Source organism: Cinclus cinclus, chromosome Z (assembly GCF_963662255.1).
Source record: "Cinclus cinclus chromosome Z, bCinCin1.1, whole genome shotgun sequence".
NCBI lineage: Eukaryota > Metazoa > Chordata > Aves > Passeriformes > Cinclidae > Cinclus > Cinclus cinclus.
This window is the reverse complement of record NC_085084.1, coordinates 4,314,178-4,337,062: the sequence shown is the minus strand read 5'-3', so window position 1 is coordinate 4,337,062 and position 22,885 is coordinate 4,314,178. Positions and strand designations below refer to the sequence as shown.

Below are 22,885 nucleotides of genomic sequence, written 5' to 3'. Positions count from 1 at the left end.
ATAGCAGAAGGTAGCAAACCCAGTGAAATCCAATGCTCACAAGCTTCTCTGAGTAGTAGCTATACAGAAAAACAAAAACATTCAGCAGTAGAAGTGTTGAACAGACATTACTAGGCAACATTATTTAGGCTGCTTGTTGAACCACTCAATTCATTTTCACTCTTCTGAAGAGTTTTCACCGCACTTGGCACCTGCAATCCAGTACTCACTGTCAGCCCACCACACCAGATCTGGGGAGGAAGAGAAAAAAATCTGCATTATGAATCAAACATCTCTCTCCTCCCATCCCACAATTAACTAGCACAAACACAGCTGCATGTCTTCTGTCACAGCACTCTGTAAAATGTTCTGATCACAGACATACTACTTTTTAAGTCCATAAAGTCTAAGACGCTTTACATACTATGCTTCATAACTAAGTTTATAACTAAGTTTATAACTAAGACCTAGTACAAAATAACTTGCTCCTAACTAGAAAAATTCTTTGAAGGCTCAATATGCCAGAAGCAAGTAGAGTGGCAATGAAATGCAACTCTCTCACTATGCTCCAGTGCCTGAAAGCAGTGGTTATTTTTGCCATGTCATGCTAAAATTATGTCAGAATAAACGTATTACAAAAAAAAAAAATTGAGAAGCTTCAGGGGCACAGGTGCCAGTGACTTCTACACATGAAAGAATGCTGCATTTTCATGCTTATAAACAAGTTTGAGAGCTGTAATTAACTAGTTTGTCATTTTCACTTGACCTGTTCAGTCAGTAAGGCTGTTGTCACTCTGTGAGGGGCTAGCTGTGAGAGGTGCAGAGGGATAGCCTGAATTTTGGCAAACAACTGTTTCCCCAGGTGACTTGGGAACTGAATTTACATGAGTTGGCCTTTGCTATCCTAGGGAATGGCTAGCACATATATTCCAGTAGCTCTGAAGCTATTATTTTCTGCCCATGCTGAAAAGGATCAGCAAGGCAAATAGACATGAGAAAACTCCAGACCTTTTAAAATCCCAGGCCTACACACCCAGCTCCCAAAATGTGAAGCATCTGATGGCAACTTACAAAACAACTGAGGCCTCCCAGTTCAGTTAAATAAATTACTTAAATCATTAAAGAAAAACTAATAAACTGTCCATTTTGGGCAAGGTTTGAGCCTTTAACACTGCAGAAAGTTGTTGCCAATTACCTTAGAGCAACAAAAAGGGTTATGCAGGGCAGTGCAGTGACTGGCAAGAAAATCTCCCACTGAGCTTTTAAAGATGTGAAAGCTGGAGACTTTTTTTCCACTGGAAAGTATCGAGTGCTGTTCTGTCCCATGACACCTTCTCTGATAGCTCAGAGCATCCTGGACTCCCATCAGTTTGGATTAGTTATTGCAGTAGCTCATCAGACACTGCAATGTACTATTAATTTCCTATACACAAATTTAATTACTTCTGTTTACATAGCTGAGACATCCTGCTGGGATGCTACTATAACCATCACACAAAATCCAAAAGAAAAGACTTAAAGCCTTCTAAAAATTACTAGTCAGCCAAATCAAGTGCTTCCATTTTCCTTCTTTAAAGATACAATTAAAACTGAATTCAGTGCTAGAAACTGCAAGGTTTTATTGATACTGACCATGAAGCCTGGTAGCAATGGCTGGGTAAACTTTGTTCTAAAGGTATGTAACAATGCCTTTGAGCTTGCATTATAAAATGAGAGCTGACCTAAGAGAGAGAGAGAGAGAGAACAAATTGAAATTCAACTTAAGCATAGTTTAAGCTAAGATGCTGTTGCTGTCTAACTTGTACAGAAAAATGGATTCTTTTCCAGGACACACTAAGTGCAGTCCACAAGGGTGAAAATCCAGTATTTTCACTGAATTTCACTACCTCTTCACACGGATCAACTCAGGTCATTTGACATGACAAGCACTTAGGGTCTGTGCTGTTATGCAAGACTGGATCAATCTGGAAGCAGTGCACTTCTTCAGCCTTAGACTGCCCCAGCTCAACAGAAATACTAACTTACTCTTTTTAATAAATCTCTTAAGGTGTAATTTACCTCCATCAAAGTTGCAGTATACTCCTATTCTGTCAGGGACAGGTATATCTAGAGTCTTGGCTTTATTGTTATGCTTTGCTGAGAACGTGATTTGCAGCCAGTTGTTGACATGGATGCACCAGCTGGAATTAGTCTTTCCCAGCTGGTCAAACTTCCCCAGGTTTCTGTATGTTACTCCCACGCTGTAGGATTTGCAATCCTTCTGAGCTCTCACTTCCCAGTAATGCTGTCCACTTTCAACAGCAGTGTCTCCTATCAATAGAAATACATTTAATTACAACTGTGTGTAGTTAATTACAATTGAGTGTACCTTACAGTGCTGCCTTATTTATTTTCTCTATTTAAGGCGAAGAAATCTGAACTATAAGGAATAAGAAAACTGTATGATAGAATATAAATATAAAACAATAACGAGACTGTATTTACCCATGCTCATTACAAGATGCATTTAACACCAATTTATGTTTAAAAGCAGTGCATGTCAGTCACTGAGAGTTTTGTAATACAAAGCAGAGTTGAAGACACAAAATTCTGGTGTTATACTGGCAAACTGATCCAGACAGGACAATGTTGAGTACACAGCCTTGAACAATCACAGACTTTCCCTCTAATTCTTACCTGATCTGCCCTTTCCTAACAGAGCAAATAAGTTCAGCTCACCCAGCACTGTGTAGGATTCACCAGCAAAGCGATCCCGGCTGCCCCTCGCCGCAGCTCTTGGGCCGTTTGTGGATCTCTTCGGAGATGCTGTGTTGCTTCTAAAGGAGAGATCAACCACTCAAAACCTGAACACTGCCACAGAATTGCACACTCAGGTGTCCCCGAGTCTATCAGGTGAAAGAGACACACACAAACACTCTTGAAACACATTAGTTGATGCCTCTAACAGCATGCATGCACAACAGCTGAGAGGGAAGACGTCACAGAAGGAAACATACAGAATGTTTTAAAAAACGAAAGTTCAGAGGCAGCTGAGAACAGAAACAGAGAAGCGGGGGGAAAAGCAGATGTGTGGCACGTGGTTTGAATGAAACACTTCAGGACAGAGAATATTCTAATGAGCAATCAGTTGTATGAAAGAGTAATTTTAACCTAATGAGGTTTTCAAACATTTTTTTAGCCTCTGTTAAGCCCTCAGAAATAATTATCAATAATTTAACCATTAAACCAAGTAAAGGCTACTTGCAATATTCCTCAGTAGACAGAAAAATCACATCTGATTACTACTTTAAAGGTAATCAGTAGCAAAGAATTCTAACTTCTCAGAAATAGCTGTACAGTTTACAGTTTAATTTCATTGACAAAACCCCCCCAAAAAAGTACTATGTCAGTCTCTGAGATATACTTGAGAAGCCATTTTCAATTTCTCATCCTCTGGAGTCTATGACACATTAGCCTTGGAAGAAATACCACCTTATAGAAGAGCTTTCTATCCAACTTCTCCTTCAGCTGCTATTTGGTAAAGCTACTTTTATGTCCATTAATACAGTGAAGTTCAGAGTGTTTTCTTTCCAATTAATTCATTATTCTCAAACCATTCCAGAAAGGGTTAGAACATGTTCCTTTTTCCTAATACCACCATGAAATATGGGAATATTTCACATGGGAAATCAAAAGCTAAGTGATACTAAGTTGCCAGATGTAAATATACTAAAATCTAGTTCATAAGTAAGTTTCTTATTCCATTTACAGAAGTCTACAGAAAAAAAAAAAAAATAACCTCAATGAAAAAGCTGTTTACTTGAGCATCACTTTTTAGCATGTAACAAGACAACTGTGCCTCCAAATGGCTCACACGAGATACATGAAGGGGATAAGGGCAGGGGATTGTGCAGGTGCACCACATCAAGTGCTTTTGAATTTTTTAAATATGAGGGATGCTGCAGTTTACTTACCAAAAGAAAAAGTTAGCAAGTGATAGCATGAAATAATAAAAAAAAGCAAAGCCCAGAATTAAAGCATAATTTCAGAGGGAGGCACTCTGCAGATTCCATCCTGCTTTATGTATGTCAGACATCATCCACTTGCATTCTCAACAAATGCTGCTGAAAATTTTCTATTAGACCCAGTACAAATGGGCTATGCAGAAAGCAATGTAGCAGTGTGGCCATTTAGAGAATCACAGTAAGAAAAATGCAGCACTTTGCTAGAATTTTCTCAAGGTTAAGAAAGCATTAAAAGCTTCTTGGTATAATTTACTTTGTTCAAGTCTGTAAATGGCCACTGCATGGGCTTTGTCCTCAAAATTTAATAGCCTTTATCAGTTCAGAAAATTACATTGACTATTTGACATAAAAGCTTCAGAAAAAACAGTTGCTCAGGCTTTTTTTGCCTCCACAGTGCTTACATTTCCCTTTCAATGGAAGGGAGCAAATTTCATAGCAGAAAGTTTTGTGCCCATTTTCCATTAGAACACAGTCCTTATTAGCCACTAACTGACACATTTCTTCCAGCATTCAGTGGCCAGATATTCTTGTCTTATGGTTTAGGATTGTTGCCTACAGCACTACAATTAGTCCCCATTTCTTCAACCATTTCAGAATATACTCCACACAGGATGTATTCTCTTCTGGAGAAAAAAGGTCAAGGAAGGAGATCAAAAATTATTGAGAGGTTGTTTTCTGGTCTAATAAATGAAAGATAATTAAGAATTTTGTTTCCACTGTGAATTTCTGACTCTTAAAACTGCACATATTTTGTTTAAAATAACTGTATTTCAATTTTTTTCCCCACCTCCAAATTTCTCCTCTAGCATAAACATCTCACAGGTGTGTTTAGGTGGGAACAAAAGCCTCCTACAAGAACAAAACTCGCCTAAATCCCCTGCTAGAAAAGGTCAGTCTCAGATGCAAAATTGAATATGTGACCATGTCCTTCTACCAAAGCAGAGTCAAGAACTAGGGAAGTTCTCTACTGACAGCTACAAAGAGACCAAGGTGTAAAATCCCCTGAGCTGAGCAAGTAGAAGCACATCCAAGCAATTTTTGAAAAATTAGTTAGGTTTCTAAAATCCAACAGTTTGGCACAAATTGCTATAACTTGTGTAGCAGACCAATTGAAATAGAATGGCTTCAAGAGCATATTTTGCTTTTTACATAAGCTATTCTTTACTTCTGATTTTGAACTAGAGATGGGTCCACCTGACAGATGAATACAGGGGAGTAAAACCTGTAAAAAATTAGGATCCTGGGTATTCCTTTTGGTCCCACAACTTCTAGATAAGCAAAACAGAGCAAGAAATCAACAATGGGAAAAGTAAATTCTCAAAAAGGTGTTTCACCAGAAAAACAATTAAAAAATGTGACACTAAAAAACCACAACTGCACAAAGACTAGGAGAGTATTTTACATTGCAAATGAAAAAGAAAAAGTATCTCTCATTCAAACAGTTGGTTCTGCAATTGGAATGGCCATGAAGCTTTGAAAATATGCTTCAGCCTCTTCAATCATGTAAAAACACTTGCTTGTTACCCTCTGATGTCTAGTAACAGCTACAGCACAAGTTCAAAAGCAAAGAAGTTTTTGAGATTCAAAAATAAGAACAAAAAATTATTTTAAAGTTTTCAGAAAGGAGATCTTTACCGTATTTGTAAAAAATGTGCCCAAGGGTTAAGAAAGCATCAAAATGTCCGTAATCCTTCCAGAAAGACTCTTCCAGTCACTGGAGAATATATACATAATCTCTATGAATCCAAATTAAACTGCAAAATAGCTTCTAAATGCACATGTGCACTGGCACTGATAAAGGCTATTAGATTTGTTTCTAATGGCATCAAACAAAGGAAAGTAGCAGATTCCCAACAAAACTAGGCACTAGATCCTAGGAATAAGAGGTATATTATCACCTTCTATTGCTCTTCAGCAGAGGATTCTGGCCACTGTTGACAGAAATAAGTAGTCATTAAAGAACTGTTCTATTTCTACATTAAATTATCCCCATTTTTTTTAAATGCCAACGGAAGTTATTATATCACGCTTCTGGCAGTATCTGCCTGTGGCGAATGCATTTGTTCACAACTTATCTCAACCTGTGAATACAGAAAGCCAATGAACCATGGATGAGGGAGCAAGCAGTTGTGTGGACTCATTCCCAGAGAGTATCTCCAAAGCCCAAGTGGTGAGGTACACTGGGAGCAGGGCCATGGGTTCTGTACAGAGCCAGCTGAACACCAGGCTCACAGCCTTTCTCCCACAGGTGAGAGAAATCCACACAGCAGGACAGGCTGAGGGACACCCAAGGGAAGCACAGCTCTGCAGAAAAGCCATTGAGGGTTTGGGAAGCAGAAGCTGACAACAACAGTGTCCTGTGCCCTCGTGGCAGAGGTGGACAGCCACACCCAGCCTGCAGCCCCAACACAGTGACCAGGAGCCCAAGGCAAGTGACCTTTCCTTTTGGCAGCTGTCAGACTGACCCTGAAGCCCTCCCGTGTCCAAGTCTGGGCCTCTCAGATTTACACCCTGACATACCAGAGCAAGTCTGTGGAAAGCCAACACCACAGTTAAGGGTCTGGGGCACAGAAAGACAATGAGGTTTGCTCAGCGTGAGGAAGAACCAACTGCTGCCTTTAATGAGTTAACAGGAAGGGGAGCAGAGAAGATCAAGCCAGGCTGTCCTCACAGGGGTTACACTGATGGCTCAGAAGCATCTGGAGTCACTGCAACTCAGGGAATTCCAGTCAAGTACCAGGATATTCTTCCCCTCCCATAACAGTGGCCTGAACAGAGGGCTAGCAAGTTAACACATTCTTCATCCTTGGATGTATTCAAGGTTCAGAGTAGACAGAGTTAAACATTCTTCCAACTGTGTTTATCCAGTGACTCAGAATAGCAGACATCTAAAAATCTACCAAGAGCTCTGCTGAAGTTAAGTGCTTTTTCTGGATGAAAGCAGTATGTTTAGAGCAGCCACATCCACAATAGTTACGTTTCATTATCCATTACCTTTTGCTGTCTGTTTTGTTTTATTGGTACCTCTTCCCCTCCAATGAGGGTCTGAGATAAATCCAGTCACTGCCTATATATAGCACCAATTTTATTTAACCTTTTCTTTCTCAAAAGGACAAGACAGTCAGCTCTTTCCTTGTTTTTATAGTAGAAATGCTGTCTATTCACCAGAACTGACCTCCAACACTAGTAAACACAGAAGTGCATCAGCTGCCTGTTTACATTTACCTTATCTATAGTCCTGGCCTTATGTGGCAAGGTTTTTGTACCAGAAGGAGAAACCACAGAGCAGGTGGGTGGGCACCTGGAGTGTAGCCAAGGTCAGTGCACTAAACCTACACTTTAGCTCAGTACACTGAATGATAACTTAACAAATGTATTTTTAAAATAAATAAATAATTATTTAACAATTACAACACAATTCTATCCTCTACATCAGTGTGACAGAGGAAGGAAAATTAAAAAAAATAATATTTTTCCAGAGAAAGATTTCTGAATGAAAATTCCTTTCATTTCCCCAAGTGGTTTAATTCCCCCCTACCCCCTTCCTTTAACTGCCAGATGAGATATGCCAGACACTCACAAAACAGAGTTCTTACCTGTTTTTATTTTCCTTCCCTTTTATTTTTTCCTGGCCTTTGCCCCCAGTAGGATCCCATTCAATATAAGTGTCTTCAACTTTCAAGTTCAGATGAGATGAAGTACTGTCCAAACTGAACACAAATGCTGGTCAAGACAAAACAGAAAACAATGAAACGGTGTAATGGTCATTCACAGAAAATGAGAGAAGCTGTAGTAAAATTGCCACAAAGTTTTACTGAGCATAATGGAAACACCAGCTTTTTAGTCGGACGTGTGGAATCAAAAACACTAATACAAATGGCTGAGTTCCCTAAATATTTTCACAGACTGTTCTATAAATGTCCTAATACTATCAGATATTACAGTCTGACCCTGAAAGAATGTACACTTGAGATTATTAAGAGTTTAGAGCTCAAAAATGCACAAGTATAAGCAATAGTCAGGTTAAGCATGAGGAAAGTGATTTTCACTGGGTTGATTATTAAAGGACATGAACTAAGTGTTCACCCAGAAATAATGAAGATAATATGGGAAGCATTGTAACTGCCCAGACAATCAAAAACAGAACTACTTTTCTGGTACTGGAGTAGGGAATTATGTAACTATAAAACAGATACCACATCTCTGACAATGACTGTTGCTTAGAAGTATTAAAATAATTATAGAAAAGTTACCAGAAGGCTTGTCAGCTCATTCAAACATCATACAGCTTTATTCTTATGAAATAACATTCAAAAGGAACAGAATTTCTACTTATATAAATTTACATATTTGATACCAGCCATTTTGCCCTTTACACCCGACTTTGATATAAATCAAACCTCAGGATCACTCTCTCCCCTTAACAGCTAAGATCTGTGTTCTGACACAAAACATTCCTTGCAAGAAATTTATTTTTCAGTATATTTACAATATGATGTTAGGAAGCCACTCTAACAATTCTCAGATCACCTGACTCCTAACATCATGACTACACACCTTCAGCAATTTGAAGCTGCCAACTTTTAAAATACCGGCAGTGATTAGAAACTGCAGCTACAAATTCGAGAAAATCCTTTCCAGCACTTTCTAGTAACAGAATGCTGTGTCTGCCACTAGTAACAGGATAATCACACCAACTGCTCAGATGCCCAAAGAGTCATCCACAACATTCATCCATCTTCTTGCTGTATGTTGGCATCACCCAGCAGCACATGGGACCGTCACTCCACAGTTCAAAGCAACCAATGCCAAGCTTGTGGAGAAAGAGGCATTAACTGCCCCATTTTTTAAGGGTCTGAATGCCAAAAGAGAAGCTTTGTGCCAATAAGCCTCTTAATCCTTCACAATTGTTTCCCTTTCCACTTGGGAAGTGTTTCAGCAGGGCTCATGTAGAAGCAGACTGAACATAACAGGTTCATGTACAAAGGCAGAGAAGTTTAAGTGCAGGATTTTCACCACTGAGAGGGTTTAAGAGTTTTTCAAATTTTACCTTTGGTTTCCAGAGTCACAGGATCGGAGTAGTCACCTGCCACAGCTTTGTTGCAAGCTTGTACTCTAACGTTCATGTATTTTGTATCAAATTTCAGACCTACAAAGCGAATGTTTACAAATTTTAAATTTTGGCGATTGCTGAGGACTCCTACAGGACTAAGATCTATCCCCATGCCACTGTCTTTCATTTATCTTAATGTGCAAAAAACATGCTTAATACCAGTGTGAACTTTATTTAACACACAATTTCTGATAAAAACCTCAAAGTCCAAATAAAAGACAGAACTGTTATTTTACAAAGCACCCAAAACTGATGATACAATCTCAGCTTTATTACATGCTGAAAAATGGGCATTCTGCAAAACTTTCCAGCATAAAGAGTAATATCAATATTCTTGGGTTTGAAGTATAAAAAACCTTTACCTGATAATGTGTATTGAGTAGCTTTAATGTAGTCAACCACCTCCCAGTGCTGTTCCCCTTTTATTCGAGGGAGCCCATCAAAGTTGGTTTTCCTATACTCCAGCACAAAGTGATCAATTCTGCTGTCCTCCTCAGGCATTATCCATGATATTGTTATGCAGTTGTCAGCGACCAGACACGCTGCTACATCTATCTCTGGAGCTTTAGGGACTGCAGACAGACAAGCACACAGGTCAGTTTGAAGAAGAGAAGATCAGAGTGGACTTAAAATTATGAACATGCATTTGGAATAAACACCACACAGGAAGAACATCAGGAAGCCAACTTCTGTTCCTATGTCTGTGGAAAGTAAATTCAGCTGCACCCCTCACATAGAATCACTTATATTTATTTCCATCGCTACAGACACTATTTTCCACTAGCTTCAGTTACGCAGTTTTCCTTTCACCCCTTTGTCTTGAAAGGAGGGAGAAACAGTTCCTAAGGTCCACTAAAGACTGACGTTTTGTTTATAGGCATCAGAATTCTACTTCCATGAGATCAAACAGTACTTCAATCTGTGGAAAAAGTTTTTGAAAAAGAAGGCATTTATGTACTATTTGTAGAGTCTAAAGGACATGCAAGGAAGACTGTTGCTGCAGAAAATTAAAAAGAAGTTTTATTGTTTTCAGTCTGAGCTTTTGGTGCCTGAGTAATTTCAAAGCATGGCACTACAGTAAAAAGTAATTAAAAAAAAAAAAAAGAGCAAAATTGACCCAGACAGTCAATTTTCCAATTTACAAATCAGAGGCCCAATTTAAATTCCTATGTACTTTATAAGAAAAAAATTAAGAAGGGTCACTGTCCTAGGTTACTTTATCTAGACGCAAAACTTTGTTCACGCTTGCTGTTAGATCTTTACACTCCCACTGCTGTTAAACAGGTGCACTGTGAAATACAGGGCAGTGACTGACATCCAGAGCCTAAGACTAGAAGGTGAACTTCTGCCTGGTCACTGCCAGCTGACCACTAGGAATAACAGTGGTCATTTACTACACCTGCTACCACATACTGTATCTGAAACACACAGGGAAGAAATGAAAACTGAGGCTGCCAAGTCCTTAACAGATTTGGATTAGTGATCTAGAGATGAAACAACTTTACATCCCTGCCAGCAGCGTTCTTGTCAATATATTCTCAGTAACAGCCAAGGGCAAAGTGTTTTAAATAGGAAAGCAACAGCATTAAAAAGGCATGAAAGATACACACTGGTCTAATGCACCCAAGTTTACTGTCAAAACAGGAATAGATGGATTAATATACACTTTGTAATATGGTAGTATCACTGCACTTGTAGACTGTCCCTCTCCTGTATATCAGACCATTTCACCACTCTTGTAAGCAATGTGTAAGTTTACAGTTCCACACGTAACACTCCTGCACGTGAGCAGGACTATGGGGTGTCACTCAGGATCAAGCTTGCATGGACAGTCCTAAGAAACCTCAGGTAAATTCACAGAGTACAGAGGAACTGACAGCTCATGAAAAATCATGCTCCAGAAGACTTACTCTCACTTCTGAGATTAATACCGTTTTCCAAAATACTGTCTTGTGTTGAAATTAACACAATAAAGCTAGAAAATGCTCATCCTCAAGGTACTCAATTTAATATATTTAACATACAATGATTAAGAATGAGTTTAGGTACTCTGAAAAATTTGCTTATTAGGGTGCAAGAGGTGTGATTTTCTTTAATTTGGTCGGTTTAAATATAGGAAGCTGTTCACATAGCAACAGATTAAACTTGCTGGATACAGTTTTTACCTGGCAAAAACTTCACAGCTTGGAGCATGCTCTTTTCCTGGGCGAAGTCCACCATCATATGAGTCATACTATCACTGACTTTTGGCTTCAGAGAGAGGCGGAATGCTGAAGCCACCGTGACACTAAAGCAAAGAAGGCAGCATTAGCAAATGTATTTCACATTGTCAAGTCCTATATCCCATTTTCCAAAACAGCAATCATTCTGTATCACTGACATCAAACAAAGATTAGAATATTTTTCTAACACATAATTGTTTACCATTTAGCACACTCAAAATAGAATGTTTTGCTAATGTGACTGTCTCAGAATAAATGGTGTGAGCTACCAGCTGTTCCATATTACTGAGCAAATAAATACTGACAAGGTGACTAAAGATGAGTTTAAGACTTTTTAGTAGTGACAAAAAAAATTGATAAGAAACAAAACAAAATTTCCACCATTTGATATAAATTCAGCAAGTATGAAAAGTTTGAAGTAGTGCAGACTCAGGATCAGGTTTAGGCATTTCTCAACAGCAATTAACAAGCTGACTATGCTGATTTTGTATCTATCTGTCTTTTACCTTACAAAAGGATGAAGAGTTTTTTCAAGCTGCAGATTAGAAGATGCAAGCACCAGACCAGTTCTATAAGATAGACTAAACACTAAATATTGTTAATTCAACAAAGGCAAACGCAGAGTCCTGCACCTGGGCAGGAATAACCCCAAGCACCAGCAGAGTCCAGGGTGATCTGCTGACAAACAGCTCTGCAGTGAAGGACCTGCAGCTGCTGGGGGACAAACAGCTGTCCCTGAGCCAGCAGAGTGTCCTGGGGACAAGAAGGCCAGCGGGATCCTGGAGTGCACTCGGAAGGGCATTGCTGGGAGGTCAGGGAGGGATCCTGCCCCTCTGCCCAGCCCTGCAAGGCACCTCTGGGGTGCTGTGTCCAGCTCTGGGCTCCTCAGGGCAGGGGGGACACAGAGCTCCTGGAGTGGGTCCAGCAAAGGCTGTGGAGGTCAGGAAGGGCCCGGAGCATGTCCCTCATGTGGAAAGGCTGGGGGAGCTGGGGCTGTTCAGCCCGGAGAGGAGCCTCAGCTGAGAGGGATCCTCATCCCTGTGTGTCCCTGTGTGCAGAGAGGGTCAGAGCAGGGCCCAGGCTCTGCTCCAGGGCCCAGCAATGACACCGGAGCAATGACACGGGCAGGGAGTGAGCCCAGGAAGTTCCACCTGAACGTGAGGGAGAACTTCTGTCCTGTGCAATGACCAAACATTGAACAGACTGCCCAGAGAGGATGGGGAGTTTCTCTCACTGGAGATATTCCAGAACCTGGACACAATCCTGTGCCAAGAGCTCTGGGATGACCCTGCTGGAGCAGGGAGGTAGGACCAGATGATCCACTGTGTTCCCTTCCAACCTGACCCATCCTGGGATTCTGTGAAGCACAGCTCCCATTTCCACTCCTGAAATCTCATCTGAGTACTATTATGAATACTCCCAAGACATTTTTGTACTTCAACTATACCACCAAAAAAAAAACCCCAAGGCTCTCACAAAATTCTCAAACTCTCTCTAACCAGGCCATGCAGCACATTTTGAGTAACATCGATTCAGAGAGACAGATCCCAACTCCTCCTTTAAAAAAGATTCTCAACTACAAAGTAATATATATGCCACAAAAGTCAACTGCCAAGACCTGAATCCATTTTAACACCCACTGGTATGTGGCACTTTTAGAACACCTAATGTGTATCTCATCCTGCACTCCAGCAATATGTAAGAGAGACTGTATGCTAACCACAGATACATTGAGGAACAGTGAAAAAAAAAAATCTGGTAGTGGGAAAGGAGGAGGAAATGTGAAATTTAATATTAAAGATATACGCATCAGGAGTCATTACATTTTGCAATTTTGGGATTATTGCAATTATGATACTGAGCTGAACATCATGAAAGACAATTCAATTGATTTCCCAAGACAGAGCTCACGTTCTAAATTTCAGTATGGGCTGCCTAGCACATCAATGCTCAGCCATATGGGCAGAGAAAATCTCTCCTTAAGGAAGAATAATCCTCTGATTAGCAGCAAGAGAACACCAGGGAACAGTAGGCTTCAGATAGCTTTTTAACTTCTTCTCAGAAACCAGTCTTGGACAGAGAGCCACAAAAGATTTCATGATAATTTCAAGTAACCAGAAGAGGATGCTTATTACTGACAAAAAGTATTAGAGTCCCATCACCGACACTATCCACGCTCTCTCTGACCTGTGAAGGATACAAAATCTTTACCTTTGAAAAAGCAAAGATTAATTTAAACTCTAACAATTACTAATTTTACACAGAAGTTCAGAGAATTTAGTAAATGAGAGCATTCATTGAAAAACCTGTAAATTGAAAGCCACCCTGTTTGGTCCACAAAGGCAACAACATCCTGTGAGATGCTTTTGAAAACATTATCTACATCATAGAAGATTTTCTGAACCAGAAGGTCATACTCTTGAAATCGTTAACATTCTTCCAAGTAAACAAAAATGGCCTTAGTATTGATTTTGAAACAAAGAGAAGTTTTGCTTTTCAAACAGTTGTTCAAAAAACAGCTACCATAAATAATAATTTCATGGTCACTAGTGTCACCAGAAGTATTTCAACAGCTACAAGACTTTTATATTCTGCAGGAAAATTAGGTAGCAAAAGTCGAAGTACTTGAAAAATGAAAAAAACAATATTTTCTCAACTCAAAGGGGCATAGTCAGCTTGAAACATCATTAAGTTTCAGCCATGAGGTATTAATAATAAGCTTTTCAACAATAATGATGTACATATATATTCAAAGACATAATAATTACATCAGCAGCTGACACAGAGGTCCACTCCCCCGCATCAAAAACATATTTTTATTTAAAACATATTTATTTATTTATTTATGAAAAGCCAGGAAAAAACACTACATAATCAGCACAGAAGATTTTAGTTCCCTCTCAAAAGTTGTGATAACTAACATTTAGAAAAGAGTCAATGAATTTGATTAAAGCTGACTATGGCCCTTTCACAGTAAATTCATTTTCAAGGATATGATTAATTCAAAGACACAAAAGTGATAGATTTTGTACTGTACCTATCTTTGATCTGTCTGGCAGCCTTGATGCATGTCAGGGAGAAGAGAGAGAAAGTAGTTAGTATTTCCATGCAAGTATCAATGGCAGTAACATGCAGGAAGGCCAAGAACAATCTCTGCTGCATTCCTCAGATTTGAAGTTCAAAAAAAGTTTAATATTTTCCTCAAAATAAACTGCCCTGTGAAGCATGTTAATAGCATGGGTTAGCACAGCAACACTGCAACATCTGGGGGAAAGAAAACAATCTGATTTCCAAAACCACACCAAACTGATTCCAAATTACTCAACTTTCTCTGCGTGACTCTCTATTTTCATATTTCTCTTAATCAGTTAGTTTCTTCCCATGGCTTTTTAAAAGAGCTGCAGGACCAAGCCAACAACATTTAACTGCCATGGTATTTTCTGTGAAACTAAGAAATGCTTAATAGTGGCATATAACCATGCCTGACCTGCTGAACACTGCACACCACAGGACAAATGCCCTCACAAATAAGAAAAAATAGGACTTATTCTAACTTTTCCTCTGAAAGTTAGGAAGCATTTTTGGAGAAGTACAATAAAGGACTCTCTCTGTATGTCAGCACTCAAAAAGGACAGCAAGTAGTTTTTCTCAAATAATAACAATGATGCAGATGCAAAGGTGATGACATTTAAAAAATAAACATCAACTGGCATATGGAAAGACAAAAATCTCTCTCCTTCACCAAAATGAGCTGCAAACCTAAGCCTAGAGTTTATTGTTTAAGTAGTGAGGGCTTGGTTGTGTCTGTTGAAGTCTTGCTTCGACTCTGCTCCTTGATCCAGTTGCTCATTCAGCTGAATTATTTTCCCTTTCAAAGAGAAGAGAATAATCAGGCAGCTTCCCAGTTTGAAGTCAAAAGTGGAGAACACCCCAATTTTTCACTAAATATAAATCACACCAAAAAAAAAAGTAGGAAATCAGGCTATCCCTGCTACAAAACTGATTACATATTCCCAAAGTGGAAAGCAAAAAAAAAACCAAGCCAGGTGCTTAGAAATAAGTTAGCTTAAGAGGTAGTTTTAATAATCTTATGCTAGTTGCTCCTGAACTGATTTACTGGAGTATCCAAAGAAAATTTGTCAATATACAGGAGTCAGGGCTGGAGCTGCCCCTTCAGGACCACTCGCTATTCATTCCTACGTAATAGAATTAGCTGCCTAATAGCCAAGGCAATATTACCTTAAAATGTCATCCCCAAATGCACAAGTGTAATACCAGTATCAAATCTTACATATTAGAGCTCACTGAATTGGATTTCAGTATCTTAATCTTCAGACTCCAAACCTGAAGAGGTTTCCCCCCAGCAAATGCTCACACAGCTTTCCATGTTGTATTTGATTGGGAAAAAAGCATTAGAGAGATGTGAAATAGAACAACTTCCAAGAAAGTCAAAGCTGCATTTTGCACAGAGTTCAAAAGCCAACTTAATTTTTTACTACAAGCTAGAAAGGACTACAAGTCCAGCTGAAGAAAAATATTGTTTAAGAATTGCTGCTTTTTGAGGCAAATAAATCAAAGCTGACATCCAGAAAACATGACAGCACACAAACATGCAGCCAAAAGGTAAAACTATCACAGGGAGATTTCCCACTTGCACTTTTAAACTAATTTGTGTTCTTGTCCCTATTAAAATGTAGAGAGAAAAAAAGTAAATGGGCTTTCAACTTTGCATGGCTGATCCCACTGCTATCACTGGGATTACTGTAAGCAAGCATTAGTGTACTGATTCAGTGGATATGTGGAACTGTTTCCTTAATTTGCAAGTATATTCTTCCAGTTAGATATATGTTATTTCACCCTCCCTTTCCGGGGTCATCCATGCAAGTTTGATTAACAATGAGAGCTGTCGAGCAGAAGGTATTGTATTCCCTACCTGTCACCCTAAATAAGAAAAAAGACAACTTGTTTTATCAGAAATTGTATAAAAATTCAGGACTACAGTGTTTAACTTGGCTTTTCAGCAGGGCAGTAACTGCATTTCTATATACCTATCCTCACTCTAAATACACCTGGTAAGTTTGCAGTGTCCAGGAGAGTAATGCAAAGAGTATTTCAAATTGAGACAGATGTCAACACCTGCCTCACACACATCCAGTCAGTGTTTTCTACCTCTAACTGCTCCATGGGGTTCTTTATGTCCAGTGACTGCACAGCAAGTTCCAGCAGCTCTTCTGAGCTCTCCAGGGCACGGCTGCACTGGCTCAGCTGATCCTGGAGCAAAACCAGAAAGAATAATGTGATGTACTCCCATTAAAACAGCAGTTTGTGAGGCACCACTCCTAGGAAGTACATGGATTTGTTATGCATTTGTAACAACTTACTCCCTTATATAACCAAGGCCTCTGACAGTGCCCTAACTTCACTGTGCTTGACAAGTGCACAGTGATACTTGGCACATCCCACAACTCCAAGGGGGGAGAAGCTGAAGTCTGACTTAAAAGCCAGATTTAATTTCAATGCCATGTTTCCCCCAACTTCCGAGTTTCAGAAAGCAGAGAAATAAACACTTATATTCACGTGCACTACATTTTCTATTTGTAGGACTGTACTTCATCACTGAATGACAGTGTGGCAATAGCCTTGAAGAAGGCAGTGACTTTACCAGCTCTGGAACTGTGACAAGACAATCCTGAAAATCAATACTGCTGTGCAACAAATGAGAATAGCATAACAGGAACAGAGGAAGTTTGAAAATGCTTATGTGCAGCTTCAAAATTTTTCAGTTGTTTATTTACCTTCAGAGCTTGAATTTTACGAGCCTCTTCTTGCTGAATAGTGTTGGCCATGCTCCCCTTCATCTCATGCAGTATAGAATACAGACCATCAAACTCCTCATCTAGCTCACTGATGGCATTAGAAGAGTTTACCTGAGAGGAGAATTGAAAATGCTGTTTACACTTTAAACAATGCAAAGAAGTTGAAAGTCACATAATTCCCCACACATGTTTTGCCATGACCACTGGGTACCTTGTGACTGGTTCTCAGCTTATCAAAAAGGGAAAAAATATTAGGAATGATCAGTCTCCAAAGCAGACTCTACATCAGGACACTGAACACTGCAATCTGTGAAAACTCTATGACATTCAAACTTGCACAAAACCAGCATACTTGGCAACTTTGTTCCATGCCAAAAGCCTTGATTTTCCTCACACAATTGTATATGAATTGCTAGATGTTTGGAAGAAGGAAGTTACCCAGTACCAATTAAAAATATTTAATTTGTTACTAAAAACTGCACTCAAGAAGGCAGTTTAAAGATTTGCTGGATAATCTTCATTTCTGCAGCCAACCTGGCTCAGCTGTAGGACGAAACAACTTTTGGCTGATTGACAGGCTGAAGGAACCTAAACCTCGTCCTCATGCAGATGTTCTAACAACATCATCTAACTCTAAGCTTGAGCCCAAATTTTCAAACTGCTGAAAAGAGAAAAACTAAAGAAATTTCTCTCCAGTATAATTTTTCAGTCCACCAAACAGAGCAGAAGTCTGGAAATACAGACTATTTCCCACTAATAGGAGTATCAGATCTTGCATTGGATAAAGGTTATCTTCCCCACACAAACAAAGTTCTACAAAACCTCTTCACACAAAATGCAAGACCACCACACCTGTCATCCAGAGGCAGACTTAAAAAAAAATGGTTTTTTGTGTTGTTCCAACATGAAGACGTATTTTGAACTGGATTCTTACAGCCCATGTTTTAGACACTACACAGTTTGAGACTAACAAAAGTGTCCCACTCCCAGATAGAAGCTATGAACCTTAAAATAAATACCTGAACATTTGTTATTGTATGGTTCAGCATATCAATGAAGTTGTGGATTTCATCATTTTTGTTCACTAGAGTACTGACAATCCTTTCCAGAGTCTCCTAGAATTACAAAAACAAGTGACAGAAGTCGTAAAAATTTGTCTTGCAATTTGTTTTCAAATCATCACCATTTCATCACACACATTCCAGCTGCAGAAAAGTCAGTTCTGATGGGATCAGGAAAAGCATTTTCTCAGGACAGAGAAAGAATATTAAACCTTTCAGAAGCATTCCACCAAATTAAAGCTCTCCAGGTGTTTGTCACCAAAATACCCAGTGGCACCACAGCTTCTCCACACGAGAAAGCTGGTGCTTGTGCAGGCAAACAGAGAACTAAAAAAGAAAATTTTAAAAGCTGGTAAAAGGAAACCTAGAAGAAAAGTTCAGATTTCCTCATGCCAAAGGAAGCTGGTGTGAAATAACCACGCTGATGCTTTATTCTATATGCAGAATAAATCTGTAGAAGTGATTTGTAAACTTATTCCACAAGTGGGAAAATATTTTGGGCAATTTCTACATTCCAATTAAAAGTGACCTCCAAGAAGAAAGCTTACTGACAGCTGCTAAAGAGAACCAAGGTTGTTTCACTGATATGCATCCCAGCTGTTCAAAAGGCAGCAGATTCAGTGTTCAAAACATGTACCAAGCTAGCAAAACTATTAAAGTACATCAAAAATTTAATTTAAATTAAATAAGACCACCAAGTCTAATTTCGTTGAGCAGCAAGTCATATATTTTAAGAATTTAAGAAAAACACGTCAATGCTTGGTACTTAATTTTAAGTGAAGTTTTATTATTCAAGAATTTTAAGTAAAGACCTAGAGTTTCAATTGCTCATCCTAATTCTGTAACTTAACAAAATTTAGGAAACCAAGGCAATGAAAGATAATAAGATACATCTTGTAAACAGCCAGACCACCAAAGGGATGTTGCAGAAGTCCCTCCCAGAAGCAATTTCTTAATAACCGTGTACTACCTGGATCACATTTGTTTGCTAAAAAGCAAGAAAAATGTTTTATCCTTTCACAACACCCACAATGAACCTCAACACTACATCAGATTTAAAGAACCTCTTCACTAGTCCTAAGATGTGCTCCTTCCTCTTTCTTCTAACCCTTTCCCAGGCAATTTCCAACAAATCTGCAACAAGGTATTAAGGGGTACTGTTTAATAGTGTCATACTCAGGAAGTTAAACCATAAGTAGAAAAAACAAATTTTAGTGGTTTTACCGCTTTTTACAGGTGTTGATGGTGTTACATACAGAGGTAACACAGCAAACAGCAGTGACTCAGGTCTGGGCTCTGGGGAAACAGAAACAACACCTTGGCTTCTTTCAGAAACAGAGGAACAGAAAATCTTGACCACTTCATTACTGAACCTTCTCCTCGTCTAGTGCAAACTGAGCATGTTTGAAGGCAATTTTGCACACACCAGATTGCCAGATGAATAGCCATTGTCCAGCCAGCTACTTCTGCATTCACCACTGACCAGAGGCAATTGTTTTCACAGACCAGACAGCCTGGAGATAAGCCTTAGATCCTATGAGCACAACTGTCAATTTGGATGAACACGGAAAACTCACAATCCTCTTTCAGCACAGATCTTAGGGCTTACTCAGCTGCAACACATGGGGGAAAAGTGTTCTTGTGTGCAGTGCTGAACAGTGCTGCTTGGTTTTGTAGCTACATCCTGGTTAAAGGAAAATATCTACATGTGAGGAGCATTTAAAAGGTCTTTACACAGCACACAGCAGCAACTGCAAGCCAGCTGTAAAACAAGATTTTCACCTAAAGTTACATTTAACTGACTAAATGTGGGTTGATATGGCTCTTTTTCAGTAAGCTACCAATTTCTCTGCTAAGAAATTCAACCAGGTTTGGTGAAATTAATGAGTCTGAATGCCTTTTTCTAAAAAAACAATGTATAAGCCACCAGAACAAAAAAGGAAGCTTTTAGGAACCACTGTCTTACTCTATTTTCCAATATAATTTTCTCACCACTATTATGCAGTAAATAGATTTTCTTCCAGATATACCATGCATGCTAAATTCAAAAACATGCTGCAACGTTGCTATCTCTTCATTTAAGGAGTATTTCTGAAAAGTCAGTGTAATTTCACGAAGGGTTCTAAAAAAATTACCAATGTAAGCAGCAGATGAGGCCTACATTCTACATTTGGTTATTAAAGAATTTCAATAGCACTAAGCCCAGTAAAGTTTCTTGGTATTTCTGCACTAAAGAAAATTAATTCTATTGCCCACTGATGAATGCAGTATTTCATAGAATTCTATTACAAGCAATTTTCTTTGAGCTTTCTCTCTGACCTCTATGCGAGGTCAGTGTCAAATGGATTTTCAAAGCATTATGAAATGTTTATTACAGAGGTAATTTTTGCTGCTGCCAGAGAGTGTCATGCTGCTCTTTCCTTTTGTGTCCTAGTCTTACTCTCTAAATCTAATGTACCTTGCTGGGGAAAAAGAAGAAAAAAACCAAACATGTCCCCAGTAAAGCAAGAGTGCGGATGAGCAAAAGATGAAGAGTAAAAAGGGATAGGAAAAAGAAAGGAAAGCCCTATAATATGTAGTTTGTAGTCTTGCCAGGCGGATAAAAACAGAATACCCACCTTTGAACAGTGAGCAACTAATATGACATGGCACCTCTTAAAGCAGACAGGCAGCTCATAAAAACTAAATTTTGATAAATTAAACAATCATGGCAGTTCTGCATAAGAAGCAAGTTACAAAGTTGCTCAAGATCACACTGAAGACTCATGAGCTAACTGCATGCAGAACAGCCTCTGAAGCTTAGGACAAAATCATGAGACATTATAACCTTCATACCCAGATCAAATTTCAAAAAGGACATGCTTACTTAGCTTCCATTAATTTAAACTCCTGTACTTGTCAACACGGTGAAGTTGCCAGAGTTTGAAGAACTTCATACAGTACAGGCAACATTACCAAATTAACCCTTGGTAGAGAAAGTACTGTAAAATATAAGGTCCACTGCAATTTTACTGCTGTATTCAGAACCCCGGGAATTCAAATACCATCAGTGACCCCACTCAGAAACATCCACCTAGAGCACCCATAATAGGGGCAGCCCTCATTTACTCCTACTCCAGTGAGAAAAAAAATCTCACATAGAGCAGGAAAAGGCAGACTGACCCAAACTGACAGTTTCTACCAGAAGCACACTTCTTACGGCATTTCACATCTCACCTTCCAATGCACACTTTCAGAGATATTAGCTGCTTATGCTATTAGCATGGATAAGTTCTATGTAAAATGAGTTACACAGAATTACAGTGTTTTGTGATTTAGGATGTTGTTCGTCTAGGATGAGGATATGGGTTTGCTGAAGCCTTGTTCTGCCAGCTGCGAACTCATACCAAAATCTGTTGTGGCTGGCATACAGTTAGTTTCCTCAGTAATTTCCCAGTAACTCCTACAGTGCTGGGGCTTGGCTTTAGCAAGAGAAAATTACACCGATTTGTAAATTTCAAGACATTATCAGCACCAAATTACTCAGGCTACACAAACCCCTTCCCAAGCTGAGGAAAGCACAGCGTCCACAGAACACAGAAAGAGGAGCCCTTCTGCAATGATGGACTGGAAGCCAAGAGGCTGAGCCACAACCTTTTCTGGGGGGGTATGTGTTCCACAATGCCCCAACGCTTGGGTGGGCACATCTCTGCCCTTCAGTGACATCCCCGAGGGGCCAGATGGCAAGCGAGGGAAAGAGGAGAAATTACAGGGCAGCAACCAGAGGGGGAAAAAAAGAAAAAAAAAAAGAAGAAAAAAAAAAAAAAAAAACAACCAACAAAACAACCAACCCCCCACCCCCTCCAAAAATGAAAAAAAAAAAAAAAGGCAGCAGAAAGAATCCCCAACAAAACCCTTTTATGTATTAGGTCCCTTCAACACTAGATTACATCAGTGGCAAACAGAAGGGCTTATGCACACACCATAATTACTTATGACAGGAATACACAGAGTGAAAGAGCTCTACAACCGCTGGAGCACTTAATTCCAGAACCGCGGAACAGCCAGGGCTGGAAGGGATCGGTCCAAACCCCCCCGGCACAGCAGGCTCACACGGAGCAGGTGACACCGGAACGCCTCCAGAAAGGGAGAGACACATCCAAGAGGGAAGCGGACCCGGGATCCCCCAGAACTCCGCCAGCATCCCTTCCCCGTGCCGCTGCCTCCCGCACCGCCCTTCTTCCCAGGCCGAGCGCCGGGAATCTCCGGGAATCTCCAGGGAAACGCCCCGCCACCGTGCCGGGAGGCCCGCAACCCCTGCCCCGCGGGGACTCACCCGCTCCTCGTCCATGTCTGCGGGCTCGGTGCGGCAGAACCGGCGGGACGCGGGATGGGGGATGCGGGACGCGCTCCCGGCGCCGCCGCTCCCGCGGGATTAGCGCCCGCCCCGCCCCGCCCCGCGCGCATCGGGCCTGCGCGCGCCTGCGCGCCCGCGGTGCCGCCCCAGGTACCGCGGGTTCGAGTCCCGGACCCGCCGTGGGCGGAGGGCGCGGCGCTGCTCCCTTCGCCCTGAGAAAGCATCTCATCTCATCGATCCGTTGTCGATACCTCCAATCCATAAAAAACGCCCCCAAGCTCCTCTTGGTGGTGCCCAGTTGTCGCTGTTGGGGCGGGCGCTATGCACGAAAGGATGTGGTACATCTCAGAGGGC

At 40.2% G+C, this 22,885-nt stretch overlaps 1 protein-coding gene across 1 annotated transcript; it reads right to left on the bottom strand.

Moving 5' to 3' along the window:
* Nucleotides 1-110: 110 nt before the first annotated feature.
* Nucleotides 111-22,525, bottom strand: FSD1L (fibronectin type III and SPRY domain containing 1 like). The gene is made up of 14 exons (XM_062513294.1): nt 22,511-22,525; nt 18,154-18,249; nt 17,114-17,245; nt 16,488-16,589; nt 14,356-14,378; nt 11,262-11,383; nt 9,459-9,668; nt 9,034-9,132; nt 7,580-7,706; nt 5,882-5,914; nt 2,698-2,795; nt 2,038-2,289; nt 1,612-1,700; nt 111-230 (listed from the first exon to the last, which is right to left on the bottom strand). The coding sequence occupies exons 1-14, from the start codon at nt 22,523-22,525 to the stop codon at nt 111-113; spliced, it is 1,518 nt and encodes a 505-aa protein (XP_062369278.1).
* Nucleotides 22,526-22,885: the final 360 nt, after the last annotated feature.